This window comes from Sciurus vulgaris (assembly GCF_902686455.1).
Source record: "Sciurus vulgaris genome assembly, chromosome: 14".
Lineage (NCBI taxonomy): Eukaryota > Metazoa > Chordata > Mammalia > Rodentia > Sciuridae > Sciurus > Sciurus vulgaris.
This window is the reverse complement of record NC_136475.1, coordinates 62887207-62905246: the sequence shown is the minus strand read 5'-3', so window position 1 is coordinate 62905246 and position 18040 is coordinate 62887207. Positions and strand designations below refer to the sequence as shown.

Genomic DNA, 18040 nt, shown 5'->3' with positions numbered 1-18040 from the left:
TATTTGTATCCCTTTAATTTCTTTAGTCTGCCTAATTGCTCTGGCTAGAGTTTCGAGGACAATGTTGAATAGAAGTGGTGAAAGAGGACATCCCTGTCTTGTTCCCGTTTTTAAAGGGAATGGTTTCAGTTTTTCTCCATTAAGAATGATGTTGGCCATGGGCTTAGCATCAATAGCCTTTACAATGTTCAGGTATGTTCCTACTATCCCTTTTTTTTCTTGTGTTTTCAGCATGAAGCGGTGTTGTATATTGTCAAATGCTTTTTCTGTGTCAATTGAAATAACCATATGATTCTTATCCTTAAGTCTATTTACATGATGGATTACGTTTATTGATTTATGGATATTAAACCATCCTTGCATTCCAGGGATGAACCCCACATGATTGTGGGGCACAATTTTCTTAATATGTTTTTGGATACGGTATGCCAATATTTTGTTAAGGATCTTTGCATCTATATTCATCAAGGATATTGGTCTAAAATTTTCTTTCCTTGATGTGTCTTTTCCCGGTTTGGGTATGAGGGTGATATTAGCTTCATAGAATGAGTTCGGTAGGGTACCCTCCTTTTCTATTTCCTGGAATACTTTGAGAAGTATTGGAATGAGTTCTTCTTTGAAGGTCTTGTAGAACTTGGCTGAGAATCTATCTGGTCCTGGGCTTTTCTTGGATGGTAGATTTTTAATGGCTTCTTCTATTTCATTGCTTGATATTGATCTGTTTAAATCGTGTATGTCCTCTTGGTTCAGTTTGGGAGGAGCATATGTCTCTAGACATTTGTCACTGTCTTCGGTACTTTCTATTTTGTTGGAATACAGATTTTCAAAGTAGCTTCTCATTATGTTCTGTATCTCAGTGGTGTCTGTTGTGATATTTCCTTTTGCATCGTGTATTTTAGTAATTTGAGTCTTCTCTCTCCTTCTCTTTGTTAGTGTGGCTAAGGGTTTATCTATTTTGTTTACTTTCTCAAAGAACTAACTTTTTGTTATGTCAATTTTTTGAATAGTTTCTTTTGTTTCAATTTCATTGATTTCAGCTCTGATTTTAATTATTTCCTGTCTTCTACTACTTTTGCTGTCATTCTGTTCTTCTTTTTCGAGGGCTTTGAGCTGTAATGTTAGGTCATTTCGTTGTTGACTTTTCATTCTTTTTGGAATGCGCTCCATGCAATGAATTTTCCTCTTAGTACCGCTTTCATGGTGTCCCAGAGATTTTGATATGTTGTTTCATCATTATCATTGACCTCTAAGAATTTTTTAATCTCCTCCCTGATGTTTTTTGTTATCCATGTTTCATTCAATAGCATATTATTTAGTCTCCAAGTGTTGGAGTAATTTCCTTTTTTTACTTTGTCATTGATTTCTACTCTCAGTCCATTATGATCTGATAGAACACAAGGCAGTATCTCTATTTTTTTGCATTTCCTAAGGGCTGCTTTGTGGCATAACATATGGTCTATTTTCGAGAAGGTTCCATGTGCTGCTGAGAAGAAAGTGAATTCGCTTGTTGATGGATGGAATATTCTATATATGTCTATTAAGTCTAGGTTATTGATTGTGTTATTGAGTTCTATGGTTTCATTGGTTGGATTTTGTTTGGAAGATCTATCTAGTGGTGACAGTGGTGCATTAAAGCCACCCAGAATTATTGTGTTGTGGTCTGTGTGATTCTTGAAATTGAGAAGGATTTGTTTGATGTACAGGGATGCACCATTGTTTGGGGCATAAATATTTACTATTGTTATGTTTTCCTGATTTATGGTTCCCTTAAGCAGAATGAAATGTCCTTCTTTATCCCTTCTGACTAACTTTGGCTTGAAGTCCACTTTATCTGATGCAAGATGGAAACCCCCACTTTTTTACTGGGTCCATTTGTGTGGTAGGTTTTTCCCCATCCGTTCACCTTTAGTCTGTAGATTTCTTTTTCTGTGTGATGAGTCTCTTGAAGGCAGCATATTGTTCGGTCTTTCTTTTTAATCCATTCTGCCAGTCTATGTCTTTTGATTGATGAGTTAAGTCCATTAATGTTCAGGGTTATTATTGAGAAATGATTTGTATCCCCAGTCATTTGGGCTTAGTTTTGGTTTTTAAGTTGGCTTGGTTTCTCCTTTAAGTGATTTTTCTCTAAGGTAGTTCCTCCCTTTGCTGACCTCCATTGTTGTTTTTCATTTCCTCCTCATGGAATATTTTGTTGAGAATATTCTGTAGCACAGGCTTTCTATTTGTAAATTCTTTTAACTTTTGTTTATCATGGAAGGATTTTATTTCATCTTCAAATCTGAAGGTTAGTTTTGCTGGGTATAGGATTCTTGGTTGGCAACCATGTTGTTTCAGAGCTTGAAATATGTTGGTCCAGGCCCTTCTAGCTTTTAGAGTCTGGGTTGAGAAGTCTGCTGCTATCCGTATTGGTCTCCCCCTATATGTAATCTGACGCTTTTCTCTTGCGGCCTTCAAAATCCTACCTTTATTTTGAATGTTAGGCATTTTCATTATAATGTGCCTTGGTGTGGATCTGTTGTGATTTTGTGCATTTGGTGTTCTGTAAGTCTCTTGTATTTGATTTTCCATTTCATTCTTCAGGTTTGGGAAATTTTCTGATATTATTTCATTGAATAGGTTGTTCATTCCTTTGGTTTGTATCTCTGTGCCTTCCTCAATCCCAATAATTCTTAAATTTGGTCTTTTCATGATGTCCCATAGTTCTTGGAGATTCTGTTCATGATTTCTTACCATCTTCTCTGTTTGGGCAACTTTATTTTCAAGATTAAATATTTTGTCTTCATTGTCTGAGGTTCTGTCTTCCAAGTGGTCTAGTCTGTTGGTGATGCTTTCCATTGAGTTTTTTATTTGGTTTATTGTTTCCTTCATTTCAAGGATTTCCGTTTGGTTTTTTTTGAGAATCTCTATCTCTTTGTTGAAATGCTCTTTTGCTTCCTGCAGGTGCTCTTTCAGCTTATTGGTATTATCATTCATTGCCTGCATTTGCTCTCTTATCTCATCCTTTGTTTCGCAAATCATCTTAATCATGTATAATCTGAAGTCCTTTTCTGACATTTCTTCTAACATACTCTCATTGGATTCTATTAGTATAGAATAGATTTGTTTGGATCATTTTCTTCCCTTTTTTTTTCATGTTGTTCATGTATCTTCCCCTCTAGTGCTGCAGATTTGGGGTATTGCAGGTTTCCCCCTATAGGCTTATAGTGGCCCTATAGGTTTGCAAAACCCTTTCTTTAAGGGGAGATCAATATTAGCAGTGCCCAAATCAGACACTATGCAATCCTAGACCAAATAGCCCCTATGGAGACAATAACATCATGTAAATAAGGGAGAAAGCCACTCTGAGGGAACATGTAAACAGAAGGAAAAGAAAGCGAGAAACGTAAAGAAATAAAAACTTAAATTTTTTTTTTAAAAAAGGAGAAAAAAAATCTACTGTATAATAGTCATATACTAATGAAACCTCCCAGTGTTCAGTAGCCTGATGTATGAGAGGTACCTGACAATGAGCTTCAAGCCTCCAGCAGGCATCTCAGGATGGAATTTGCCCCACCCGAAGATCGGAGCTACAGCTTCCAGGATTATCCAAGATAGTTGCTCTGGCTTCCAAATGTGTTGGCAAATGGGGAGCTGCAGCTCAGGGGTGGACGTGGTCAGCTGGAGGTCCTAGAGACAGGATGCAGTTGGTCCAGCAGCGGTCCTGGAGGTCGGGTGTGTTTGGTGTGGTTGTGGGATCCAGGAGGCCGGGTGCAATCAGTTGGTCTGGGTTCCCGGTGATAGGGCACAGTCAGTTGGTCTGGGGGTCCTGGCGGCAGGGAGCAATCAGTTGATGTGAGGGCCCCAGAGGCAGGGAGTGATCGGTTGGGCTGAGGGATCCTGGAGACTGGACTCAGTCAGTCCAGTCAGGGGTCCTACAGGGCCTGGCTGTTGTCTCAAAATGGCGGCAGCCACGTGTAATCAAACCTGCAGGTACTGTAACAGTGAACTTCCAGGCAGCAGCAGTCAGCTGGTTCTCCACTGGCAGTCTGCAGTCAATCTGCTGACAGCTGTCGGACGATCGGGAGGTGAACCTCGAGCGTTGGGTGATGGATAGGGGTAAGGCAGGCGATGGACAGGCGAGAGGCAGGCAAATGGCGGATGATAGACGCCTGACAGTGAGCAATCTGCTCTCAAAAAAGGCATCGATATGCTGGCACCTCTCACATTTTAAATTTATATTCCTACCTTTTTTTGTTTTTGGTAGTGCTGGGAATTAAACCCAGGGCCTTGTGCATGTAAGGGATGCACTCTACTAACTGAGCTATTTCCTCAGTCCTCCTACCTTGTTTAAAATATAAAAAAATGAGGGCTAGAAAGTTTCTGCTTCTATATAAACACTTTGCATATTATCACTGCTCTAGTAAGCATATACATTATGTTATATTATAGCAATATTCATATCATCTCCTGTGTATCCTTTTGTACCCCAGAGGTAACACCATCTGACAGAATAGTCCTCAGAATTTGTGATTATTAAATACATTAAAACTTCTTGTTAATATTTTCATTTTGTAATGATACCTTTTAGGAATCTAATTTTACCATAAAATTCTAAGTTTAAAATATTATGATAAATAAAGTATATACACAATTTTGATGTTTAATCCATTCAACTTAGGTACAAGTTATGGAACAGAAATTAAAAGCAGCTAATATTCAAACCAGTGAATCAGAAACACGGTTATATAAAAAATGTCAAGATCTGGAGTCTCTACTACAGGAAAAAGATGACGTCATTCAGAATTTGGAACTGCACCTTGAAGAGCAGGTAGGAAAATTTTAATCATCAAAGACTTATAAATGTACACTCTCATTTGTGCATAATCACAAAGATTAAAAGGAGTCTAAATTTCTAAATTTGGAGGGAAATCTTTCTTAAGTCAACCCACAGGATTGTATCACATGTCCTGGTGAAAGGTACTAGTCAAATGGCATTCGCATAAATCCAGGGTGAATCCAGGCAAGATCTGGCACTTTTTAGATGTGACAGAGTTCTTTCACATTCAGACTTTAGAATTTAAGTGTAGAGTTTAAGTAGGAAATATTTAGTTATCAGCAGGGATTTATGTCCATAAAATGTTTGCAATCAGTCTTTGCTTTAGATTGTTACAGTGTTGGAAATATTTATAGAACATTGTATTTTTATATATTTATGTTTGGTACTAATCCTTCTGCTTAGAAATGTATGCACTGTTTTAAACCACTATTATTGAGATCAAGTATGGCAGTTTATTTTAGATTTTTATTACAAAAATTGTGTTAGGGTTATTAAACTTAAGTAGTCATTAAATATAATTTAAATATGACCATTATGAAATTGTTAAGTACATTAAATTGTTGTTTATTTTCAGCATTTTTTTTCACGTCTCTGGGGATCAGTATTTCTTCGTTAGTGGTTTTCAGCTTTCTACTGCCTCCAGTCCTCACCCATGTAGCTTACATGATAGTCATATTCTCAGTAGTTTTGTGATCATAATCAGATTTTAAGGTTGATGAGCTAAAGTTTCTAAGTGTTTATTTTTCCTGGGTCTTTTATAAACTAGTGCTTGAGGGAAATACAGCCATGCTCCTGAGCAGATTCTTGTTCTCTTCTCTCTCATCTGGTTGACCCTATTCTACTGTTTCAGAAATGTTTATTTTGTTGATATATTCAATGTATTGACTTCAGTGTACGATCTTTCAAAGAAAGAGAAGAGTGGTTATTAAACTAGCAAAGCTTGCATCTATCTGTGGATTCTTATTGTATTTGCTAGATAACTTTTCTCTTGAAAATCTGGTAATTTGCAGAAAGATGTCCTAACTTTGAGACAGGTTTTAAGTGGATTTGTCTTGTGTATTTATCAGGTAACATTTCCAGACCCCTGAGTTTGTTTGAACTAAATAAATTGCAAATGTTATTTCAGAAACAAATAAGAATCCAAGAAGCTAAAATAATAGAAGAGAAAGCAGCTAAAATCAAAGAATGGGTAACAGTTAAGTTAAATGAGGTACTTATTGCTATATTTTTTTCTTTTCTTTTTTTTCTTTTTCTTTTTTTTTTTTTTTTAGTAGGTAAAGGATCAGAATATGTGATCATCTGAGTGAAACAAAAAATTCTGATTGGTTGGTGGTGCTGCTGTCTTTTGGTAAACTTGAGATAGGTAGCTTTCATACATCCATTGTATTTCTGAAATTAATCAATTGATAGACTTATCATGACCAGTATAAATAGCCTTATTGTAATTAGTTAGTTTTAATTCTAATTAGTTAATTTTAAATAATTATAGAGTATATGTGTATATATTATAAAACTTATATATTTGGTATCTAGAAGTTCAGATTAAATACTGAGATAGTTTGGTTTAAAATAATTTTATAGTGGAAAAAGCCTGTGGATGAAAACTTTCAAAACTCTTGTGGAAAGATAGGTATTGGTGCCATAATTATCTAGTTTGATAGCCTATGATGATAAATTCATATATTTGCTTGTCATTTCTTTTTTATTTTATGGCATTTAGAGTAATGATACACTAACGTTTTCTAAATATTATAATTTATTACCACATTTCAGAAACCTTATTCTTACATAAGAAAATATCACTGTATTCTTTTAGCTGGAATTGGAGAATCAGAATCTTCGTTTGATCAACCAAAACCAAACTGAAGAGATAAAAGCACTACAGTCAAAGCTACAAGGTACAAACATTTTCACTATTAGCCAAGTTGGATTTATTTGGCTATATAAGCTTTTGCTATTTTTGCTTGTGATTTAAAGACTTAATTATGAATATAATATTATAACTTATTTTTATGAAATGAAAGAACAAACAAACAAATGAAAGATCTAAACAAACAGAATTCCTGTATGTACGTGAATGTTAGCTCTAAATGTGGAAGGTGAAAAGAGATAGGACTGATGATGTACAGGTTTACCAAAGTGGTCACTACATAGGTTAGGAAAACATGACTAGATATTAATTTTGCCTTTCTCTATTCTCCTAAATTCCTTAGAGTCCAACTTGCTGAAAGTATGTTTGTTTATGTTAGCCCAGGAAATCAGGGAGTATGGACAATGAGTGCCAATCTCCAATAATGATGGTATTTTGATCCTTCCAAGCCATGTAGTGCTCTATCTCCCTGTTTTCTTGAAAGAACACAGAGACCTTATGAAGCCAGATAGTAGTTTATAAGTATTTATATTAAAGGTATGTACTTCAAAAGGCCAAGAATATTTCAGCCTCAGAAATAAAAGATCTTTTTAGTGGGGATTAAGAATTCATGAACACGGTACAGTAGTTGGTACACTGAAGGCTTTGGAGAAAGTTCCTTGGCTGGATACATTGTGAATGTGTCCCTGAAAAAGATATTTACCTCCAGAATTCTTTAAAACTTTTGACTATTTACAAATATTAAATGCAAGGTAACATTTGCTACTCTTCAGATAATTCATAACAATATTTTATATGCTCTGAAATAACTTTTCATAGTGTAAAAATCATTAATATTGTTAGACCACACATTTAGTCTTTGAGCTATAAATCAGCACTTTTTAATAGAACTTTCTGTGATGAAGGAACTATTCTATACTTGTGCTGTCCAATATGATGACCATTAGCCACAAATGACTATTGAGAATAAAGAACTTTTATTAGGGCTGGGGTGGTGGCTCAGAGGTAGTGTGTGCCTAGCATGTGTGAAGCACTGGGTTCAAACCTCAGTTCTGCATAAATGATACTCAAATCTGGTGGATTAGAGAAGGTTTCCTTCCTGGTCGCAATATGGCTTGAAGCCAAGAATTCAGACACACAGTTTCCCAGCAAGGTGGGAAAGGGGAACTTTTCTGGGAATTAACTGTAGACATGCACAGTACATCAGGGAATCAGGCAGTTGCAGTTGGATATAATAAAATAAATCCCTAGCGCTGCTGCTGGCGCCAGTGGCCCCAGCAGATGCCATCTCTCGGGGAAAGTGATTCATTGATTAAAGGAACCCCCAGTTTTAGGAGGTCTGAGGTGTGTATGGATACAGAGGATCAGAGATCAAAGACACCGCACGAGAAACCTGAAAGGTGTCTTGCACAACCACATTGTGAGGAGAGCGGGTGAGAAGAACCCTCTCTCCTGGCTACTGGGGAAATCAGAGGAAGGAGCCATTTCACAGCTCCAGCCCAGGGGACAGCCGCCAGGGCATGCGAATCCTGACAACTCCACCGAACAGGAAAAATAGGTTTGGCAAACCCACAACACACAGCATAGTGTGTCCAAGAGACCAGAAGAGGATCAAAAGTGGAGCGGGGTTTTTACAGGGGAAAACAACACACCCCGCTTCCAAGAAATATGGATAATGTGAAAAGACCAAACTTAAGATTTATGGGATAGACAAAGACTCAGAGATACAAACCAGAGGAATACATAATCTTTTCAATGAAATAATATCTGAAAATTTTCCAATCTGTAAGAATGAAATGGAAAATCAAAATACAGGAGGCATACAGAACCCAAAATGTACAAAATCACAATAGACTCACACCAAGTCACATTATTATGAAAATACTCAACATACAGAATAAGGACAGAATTTTAAAAACTGTCACAGAAAACCGACAGGTTACTTTAGAGGGGAACCAATCTGGATCCCAGCTAATTCCTCAGCCCTGACTGTTAAAGTGAGGAGGCCATGGAATAACATATATCAAACTCTGGAAGAAAATGGAACACAAATAGGAATACTATACCCTGCAAAATTAACCTTCAGATTTGACAATGGAATAAAAACTGTCGCTGGCTCTTTGCGGTACAAAATCTGTGGATATTTGTCACCACTTGCAGCAACAACTTGCACGGGTCTTATGGGTGGTGGACTGGAAACTGAGCTACTTCTATCTTTCTCTTTAGTGCACTGCCTTCTTGCTTGTTTATAGAGGATAGAGGAAATGAGGTTTACTTGCTTTGAGAGGAGAGAGAAAGAGACTTTGCTTAGCAGAGAGAAAGAGACTTTGCTTAAGAGAGACTTTGAGAGAAGGACAGATTTTGCTTAGAGCTTAGAGGAAGAGAGACTTGCTACACCTCACTTAAGGTCTGCTGCTTACTGGTGCATCCTGCATCCTGTGAACTAAGGGTGTGTCTACCTAAGGTGCCCTAGTGATGCGTCTCAGTTCTCTGCTCTGCGATCTGCCTTCCGCCACTGCCCCTACTCGCTGCTGCCGGCGTGTGTCTAGCTGCTTTTCTGCTAATGGCTGCTGTGTCTCTGTCTCGCTCCGCCTACGCTTATATCACCTCAAGGAGGCGGAGAGCAGGGCCACGCCTCTTACACAAAGATCAGGCACAATTAGGAGTGCTTGAGAACACATGCGCATACATTGTGTGCGTGAACGATAAAATCACCTGAGTGTGCTTATGTCAATTAACCTCCTCGCTGCTGATGTGATCAACATGGCACAGCCCCCAACAAAAAACCTTCCATGATAAACAAAAAGAATTTGCAACTAAAAAATCTGTACTACAGAACATTCTCAGCAAAATATTTCATGAAGAAGAAATGAAAAATAAAAGTGAAAAAATTAATCAGAATTGACAAAGAAGGCAATTTCATACTGACTTAGGGAACTATACATCAACAAGGCCATTCTTAAATATTTATGCCACAAACAATGGAGCATCTACATACATCAAACAACCCCTTCACAAATTCAAGAATCAAATAGACCACAACACAATAATACTGAGTGACTTTAACACACCTCTCTTACCACTCAATAGATCTTACAAACAAAAACTAAATAAAGAAGCTACAGAACTAAAAAATACAATTAATAATTTAGACTTAACACATATACAGAATATTTCATTCATCAGTGATTAAATACACTTTCTTTTCAGCAGCACAAAGATCCTACTCTAAAACTATATTTTAGGCCACAAAGTAACTCTTAGCAAATGCAAAAAAATAGAGATAATATTTTGCATTTTATCAGATCATAATGGAATGAAATTAGAAATCAATAATAAAATAAAAATGTAGAATCTACTCTAACATCTGGAGACTAAATAATACACTATTGAATGACCAATGGGTAGCTGAAGAAATCAGGGATGAAATTTAAAAAATTTAGAAGTAAATGGGAATAGCAATACAACTTATCAAAATCTGTGAAGGTGGTTCTAAGAGGAAAGTTCATTGCATTGAGCTCATTCACTAAAGTAATAGAAAGTCACCAATTAAATGACCTAACTTTACATCTCAAAGCCCTAGGAAAAGAAGAGCAAATAAACACCCAAAGCAGTAGAAGACAGGAAATAATTAAAATCAGAGCTGAAATCAAATTGAAACAAAAATATTTCAAAAAAATGAATGAAACGAAAAGTTTGTTCTTTGAAAAAGTAAACAAAATAGATAAACCCTTAGCCACACTAACAAAGAGGAGAGAGAAAACTCAAATTACTAAAATTCGTGATGAAAAAGGAAATATCATGACAGACACCACTGAAATACATAACATATTGAGAAGCTATTTTGAAACTCTATACTCTAACAGAATAGAAAATACTAAAGACATCGACAAATTTCTAGAGATATGTGATCTTCCGAAACTGAACCAGGAGGACGTACACAATTTAAATAGATGAATTTCAAGCAATGAAAGAGAAGAAGCCATCAAAAGCCTACCATCCAAGAAAAGCCCAGGACCAGATGGATTTTCAGCCAAGTTCTACAAGACCTTCAAAGAAGAATTCATTCCAATACTCCTCAAAGTATTCCAGGAAATAGAAAAGGAGGGAACCCTTCCAAACTTATTCTATGAAGCTAGTATTACCCTCATACTCAAATCAGACAAAGACACATCAAGGAAAGAAAATTTTAGGCCAATATCTCTTGATGAATATAGGCACAAAATTCCTTAACAAAATTCTGACAAATTACATACAAAAATATATTAAAATATAGTGCACCATGATCAAGTGGGGTTTGTACCAGGGACGCAAGGTTGGTTCAACATCTGGAAATCCATAAGTGTAATTCATCACATCAATAAGGTTAAAAATCATATGATTATTTCAACAATGCAGAGAAAGCGTTTGACAAAATACAACACCCCTTCATGCTCAAAACACTAGAAAAACTAGGGATAGTAGGAACATACTTCAACATTGTAAAGGCTATTTATGCTAAGCCCACGACCAACATGATTTTTAATGGAGAAAAACTGAAAGTATTCCCTTTAAAAACTGGCACTAAACAGGGATGCCCTCTTTCACCACTTCTATTCAACATCATCCTTGAAATACTAGCCAGAGCAATTAGACTGACCAAAGAAATTAAAGGAATACGAATAGGAAAAGAAAAACTAAAGCTGTCACTATTTGCTGATGACATGATTCTCTATTTAGAGGATTCAAAAAACTCCTCCAGAAAACTTCTAGACTTCATAAAGGAATTCAGCAAAATAGCAGGATATAATATCAGCACGCATAAATCTAAAGCATTTTTATACATAAGAGATGAAACAGCTGAAAGGGAAATGAGGAAAACAATCTGTTTGCAATAGCCTCAAAAAAAAAAATATTTGTGAATCAGTCTAACCAAAGAGGTGAAACATCTCTACAATGAAAACTCAAAACATTAAAGAAAGACATTGAAGAAGACCTTAGAAGATGGAAAGATCTCCCATGTTCTTGGATAGGCAGAATTAATATTATCAAAATGGCCATACTTCCAAAGGTGCTATACGGATTTAACACAATTCCAATTAAAATCCCTATGACATTTCTCACAGAAATAGAGAAAGCAATCATGAAATTTTTCTGGAAGAACAAAAGACCCAGAATAGCCAAAACAATCTTGGGCAGGAAGAGTGATGCAGGAGGTATCAGAATACCAGACCTTAAACTCTACTATAGAGCAATAGTAACAAAAACAGCATGGTTCTGGCACCCAAATAGACAAGTAGACCAATGGTACAGGATAGAAGATACAAAAACATACCCACATGAATACAGTCATCTCATATTAGACAAAGGTGCCAAAAACTTACAAAAGAGAAAAGATAGCCTCTTCAACAAATGGTGCTGGCAAAACTGGAAATCCATATGCAGTAAAATGAAATTTAATCCCTATCTCTCACCTTGTACAAAACTCAAAATAGATCAAGGATCTAGGAATTAGACCTGAGACCCTACACCAAATAGAAGAAAAAGTAGACCCCAATCTCCATCACATTGGCTTAGGACCGTACTTCCTTAACAAGACCCCCATAGTGCAAGAAATAAAAGCAAGAATCAATAAATGGGATAGATTCAAACTAAAAAGCTTTTTCTCAGCACAGGAAACAATCAATAATGTGAAAAGAGAGCCTACAGAGTGGGAGAAAATCTTTTCCACACACACTTCAAACAGAGCACTCATTTCCAAAGTTTACAAAGAACTTAAAAAATTTTACACCCAAAATACAAAGAACCCAATCAATAAATGGGCTAAGGAAATGGGCAGACACTTCACAGAAGAAGATATACAGGTGATCAACAAATATATGAAAAAGTGCTCATCATCCCTAGTAATTAGAGAAATGCAAATTAAAACCACCCTAAGATTTCATCTAACTCCAATTAGAATGGCTATTATCAAGAAGATAAGTAATAATAAGTGTTGGTGTGGATGTGGGGGAAAAGGCACACTTTTACATTTCTAGTGGAGTTGCAAATTGGTGCAGCCACTCTGGAAAGCAGTATGGAAATTCCTCAGAAAGTTTGGAATGGACCCACCATTTGACCCAGCTTGACCACTCCTTGGTTTATACCCAAAGGACTGAAAATCATCATACTGCAGTGATGCAGCCACATCAACGTTCATAGCAGCTCAATTCACAATAGCTAGATTGTGAACCGACTGAGATGCCCTTCAATTGATGAATGAATAAAGAAACTGTGGTATATATACACAATGGAATATTACTCAGCCATAAAGAAGAATAAAGTTGTGGCATTTTCTGGTAAATGGATGACGTTGGAAAATACCATGCTAAGTGAAATAGGCCAAACCCAAAAAACCAAAGGCAAATGTTTTCTCTGATAAGTAGATGACGGTATATAATGGGGGGGGGTGTTGCAGGCGGGAAGAGTAGAATGAAGGAACTTTGGATGTTGTAGAGGAAATGGGGTTGGAGGGGGTGGGGGATGGAAAGACAGTAGAATGAAGCACAGTATTACCCTATATATATATATGATTACATGAATGGTATGAATCTACATTGTGTACAACCATAGAAATGAAAAGTTGTACCCTACTTGTGTACAATGAATAAAAATGCAGTCTGTAAAAATTTTAAAAATTTAATTTAAAAAATTTGGTTCTTTGAAAAAATAAAATTGAAAAACCCTTCACCAAGCTAAAGAGAAAAATCTCAAATTACTAAAATTCATGATAAAAAAGGAAATATCACCACAGACACCACTGAAATAGACAATAATCAGAAACTACTTTGAAAATCTAAACTCTAATAAAATAGAAAGTCATGAAAAATCCACAAATTTCTAGAGACATATGACCTATCCAAATTGAATCAGGAGGACATAGAAAATTTAAACAGATCAATTTCAAACAATGAAATTGAACACACCATCAGAAGCCTACCAACCAAGAAAAGTCCAGGACCAAATGTCTTCTCAGCCAAGTTCTACCTTCAAAGAACTTACAGCAATATTCCTCAAATTATTTCTATGAAATAGAATAAGAGGTAACCCATTCAAATTCATTCTATGAAGCTAGTATCACTCTGATACCAAAACCAGACAAAGACCCATCAAGGAAAGAAAACCCAGACCAATGTCCCTGATGAACATAGATGCAAAAAATTCTTAATAAAATCCTGGCATACAAAAACATATTAAAAAGATAATGCACCACAATGAAGTGGGGTTCATTCCAGGGTTGCAAGGTTAGTTTAACATGTGGAAATCAATAAGTGTAATTCATCACATCAGTAAATTTAAGGACAAGAATTCCATGATTATCTCAATAGATGCAGAAAAAGCATTTGACAAAATTCAGCAAGCATTTATGCTCAAAACTCTAGAAAACTAGGGATAGTAGGAATATAACTCAACATTGTAAAAGCTAAATATGCTAAACCCAAGGCCAACATCATTATAAATGGAGAAAAATTGAAAGCATTCCCTCTAAAAACTGGAAGAAGACAGGGATGCCCTCTTTTCCTACTCCTATTCAGCATAGTCTTTGAAACCCTAGCCAGAGCAATTAGACAAAAGAAAGAAATTAAAGAGATACAAATAGGAAAAGAAGAGCTTGAACTGTCCTTATTTGCTGATGGCATGATTCTATGTTTAGAAGACCCAAAATACTCCACCAGAAAGCTTCTAGAACTCTTAAATTAATTCAGCAAAGTAGCAGGCTATAAAATTAACACCCATAAATCAGTTGCATTCCTATATACCAGTGATGAATCAGCTCAAAGAGATATCAGGAAATCTACCCCATTCACAGTAGCCTCAAAAAAAAATAAATAAATAAAATAAAATATTTGGGAATCAGTCTAACAAAAGAGGTGAAGCATCTCTACAATAAAAACTATAGAACACTAAAGAAAGAAATGGAAGATGGAAAGATTTCCCATGTTTTTGGATAGGCAGAATTAATATTGTCAAAATGGCTATACTACCAAGTGCTTTACAGAACTGTAGAGTTCTGTAGTATAATTTAAGGTCTGCTCTTGTGATGCCTCCTGTGTCATTTTTCTCACTAAGGATTGCTTTGGCTTTTCTGGTCCTCTTTATTTTTTCAAATGAATTTCATGACTGCCTTTTCTATTTCTATGAAGAATGTCATTGGAATTTTAATAGGAATTGCATTAAATCTGTAAAGCACTTTTGGAACAAAAATGATCATGGTATCGGCACAAAAACAGACATGAAGACCAGTGGAGCAGAATAGAAGACTCAGAGACAAATCCACATAAATACAGTTATCTGATACCAGACAAAGGTGCCATAAAGATATATTGAAGAAAAGATAGCCTCTTCAACAAATGGTGCTGGGTAAACTGGAAATCCATAGGTAGTGGAATGAAAATGAACTCCTATCTCTCACCCAAAACTCAACTCAAAGTGGATCAAAGACATAAGCATTAGACCAGAGACCCTGCACCTACTACAAGAAAAAGTAGGCCCATCTTTCCACCATGTTGGCTAAGGAACTGACTTCAGTATAAGACTCCTAAAGCTCAAGAAATACAAGAATCAATAAATGGGTTGGTATCCAATGAAAAGCTTCTTCACAGCAAAGAAAACAGTCAAGAATATGAACAGAGAGCCTACAGAATGGGAGAAAATCTTTACCACCAGCACCTCAGATACAGCATTAACCTCTAGGATATACAGAGAACTCAAAAAACATAACACCAAAAAAAAAATCTAACCCGATCAATAAATGGGCTAAGGAACTGAACAGGCACTTCACAGCAGATGAAATAGAAATGGACAAAAAATATATGAAAAAATGTTCAACATCTCTAGCAATGACAGATATAAATGCAAATCAAAACTACACTGAGATTCCATCTCGCCCCAGTCAGACTGGCATTATCAAGAATACAAGGAACAATAAATGTTGGTGAGGATTTGGGGAAAAAGGTTCACTTACACGCTGCTGGTGGGACTGCAAATTGGTGCAACCACTCTGGAAAGCAGTATGGAGATTCCTTAGAAAACTTGGAATGGACCATTTGACCCAGTTATCCCACTTCTTGGTTTATCCCCAAAGGTCTTAAAATAAGCATACTACAGTGATGCAACCACTTCAATGTTTATAGCAACTTAATTTTTTCACAATAGCCAAGCTATGGAACCAACCTAGGTGCTCTACAATGTAGGTACCTTTATCCTAGATAAAAGGATAAATGGATAAAGAAAATGTGGTATATATATACAATGGAATATTACTCAGCTATAAAGAAGATTGAAATGATGGCATTTGCCAGTAATTGGATGGAACTGGAGAATATCAAGCTAAGTGAAATAAGCCCATCCCTAAAAATCAAAGGCAGAATGTTCTCTCTGATATGCTGATGCTAACTCATAATAAGGGAAGGGAAGAGTAAAAGTTCATTGGATTATACAAAGGTGAACAAAAGGAAGGGAGGGGGAATGAAAATAGGAAAGACAGTAGAATGACTCAGACATAACTTTCCTATTCTTATGTATGAATACACAACAAGCATAACTCCTCATCGTGTACAACCACACTAATGGGATCCTAATTGGAACAAGTTACTTAGTCTATGTATGCATGATGTGTCAAAATATATTCTACTGTCATGTATATCTAGAAAAAATAAATAATTTTAAAAAGAAAAAATAAAGGTATAAAAATATAATAATAAAAAATACCCAGAGCTTTCATTAGTCATGAAGTACGATTCTTGTCACTAAAGAACTGAATTTTAAATTTGACTTAATTTGAATTGATTTAAAATGCCATATTGAACAGTACAGCTAGACATTAGTGAACAATCTGAACAGGATAAACTAATTTGAATGTTTAATTTCAGGTGTATTTGCTTTAAAAAATCAGTTATGTTATTTTCAATTTTTGCTTTGAATCATAGTTTTCAACAGTGATTAAAATTCTTACAACCTGAGTGTTTTGAGAATTTTATGATATGAATGAATTTTTTGCATTTTCCAATACATGGAAACTTCAAAACCTGAGTGGTATAACTATCATTTGATTGAGATTTTCTTAGTACACTAATCTGGTGATAGCCACTCAAGTGCACATCAGGTTGAAGAAGAGGTGAATCCAGAAAAGCATAGTATAATTCATGCTTATTAGATACATGACCTAGTATATAGGTTTTTAGCAACAGACCCTTCAAAAGAAAAAAAAATATGTAGAATTTGAATGGGCAAAAAAGATAAAAGCCATGTTGGGTGATGGGGTCCATAGTTCTGCAAACTTGGCCTTATGCACGCCTCCTCTTGCACCCTCTGGGTCTCACAAAATGCATTGGGAAAATATTGTATGATGGGAAGAACATGGGCTTTGAAGTCAGCTTTATTGCCCTGTTCCTTAATAGCCATGTTGTATCTCCCGAACATTCTTTTACATTAGTAAAATTGCAATTATAATAGTGCCTTCCAGGGCTGGGGTTGTAGCTCAGTGGTAGAGCGATTGCCTAGCATGTGTGAGGTCCTGGGTTTGATTCCCAGCACCACATATAAATAAATGAATAAAATAAAAGTCTATCAACATCTAAAAAATATATTAAAAAATAGTGCCTTCTAGTTTCATGCAGGAATATATAGATTTGTTGATTATAGGGCATTTTGTTACTGCTGATTAATACTTGTTTGCTATCATTTCCTCTACCTGTATGACATAAAATAAGTACTTCCATGGTTGATCTGGAGTTCCATATTTAGAATTAAACTTTCAGATTTATGTGACATCTACCCTTGTTGAATTAGACTAAATATACTAGTCCTGCTCAAAATTGTTATTTTTCCTGATATTCTTGTCTTGCAATTGTAGTCATCATTGGCAGTCTCTGAGGTTTTATACCCTAAGGGATACTGATCATTGGAAATTAGGCTTGGAGAAAAGATATAATATACATGCTAAATATAAGGTAGTACTTTAAAAATATATTTGCATGTACAGTTGTCTTTCAGTATCCATGGGGGATTGATTCCAGGATCCATGTGGATACCAGAATCTGAGGATACTCAAGTTCCTTACTTAAAATGGCGTTGTATTTACATAGAGCCTAAGCACATCATTTTATAACTTTAGTCATTTCTAGATTGCTTATAATACTGAATACAATATAAATGTTTGAAAATATTTGTTCTACTGTATTGTTTAAGGAATAATAACAAAAAGATCTGTACATGTTCACTACAGAGGCAGTTTTTTTTCAGAATATTTTTGATCTGCAGTATGTTGAGTCCACGTCTGAATCCACAGATACTGAGGACCAACTGCATATACCATTACATTATTCTTGTAAATT

The 18040-nt window shown here is 35.8% G+C and overlaps 1 protein-coding gene across 1 annotated transcript in view; it reads left to right on the top strand.

Moving 5' to 3' along the window:
• Positions 1-18040, top strand: part of PLEKHH2 (pleckstrin homology, MyTH4 and FERM domain containing H2) — a 145936-nt gene that overhangs the window by 57829 nt on the left and 70067 nt on the right. The window contains 3 exon segments of the mRNA XM_079109757.1: positions 4658-4807; positions 5943-6026; positions 6633-6714. Of these exon segments, the coding sequence (XP_078965883.1) occupies positions 4658-4807; positions 5943-6026; positions 6633-6714 (316 nt within the window).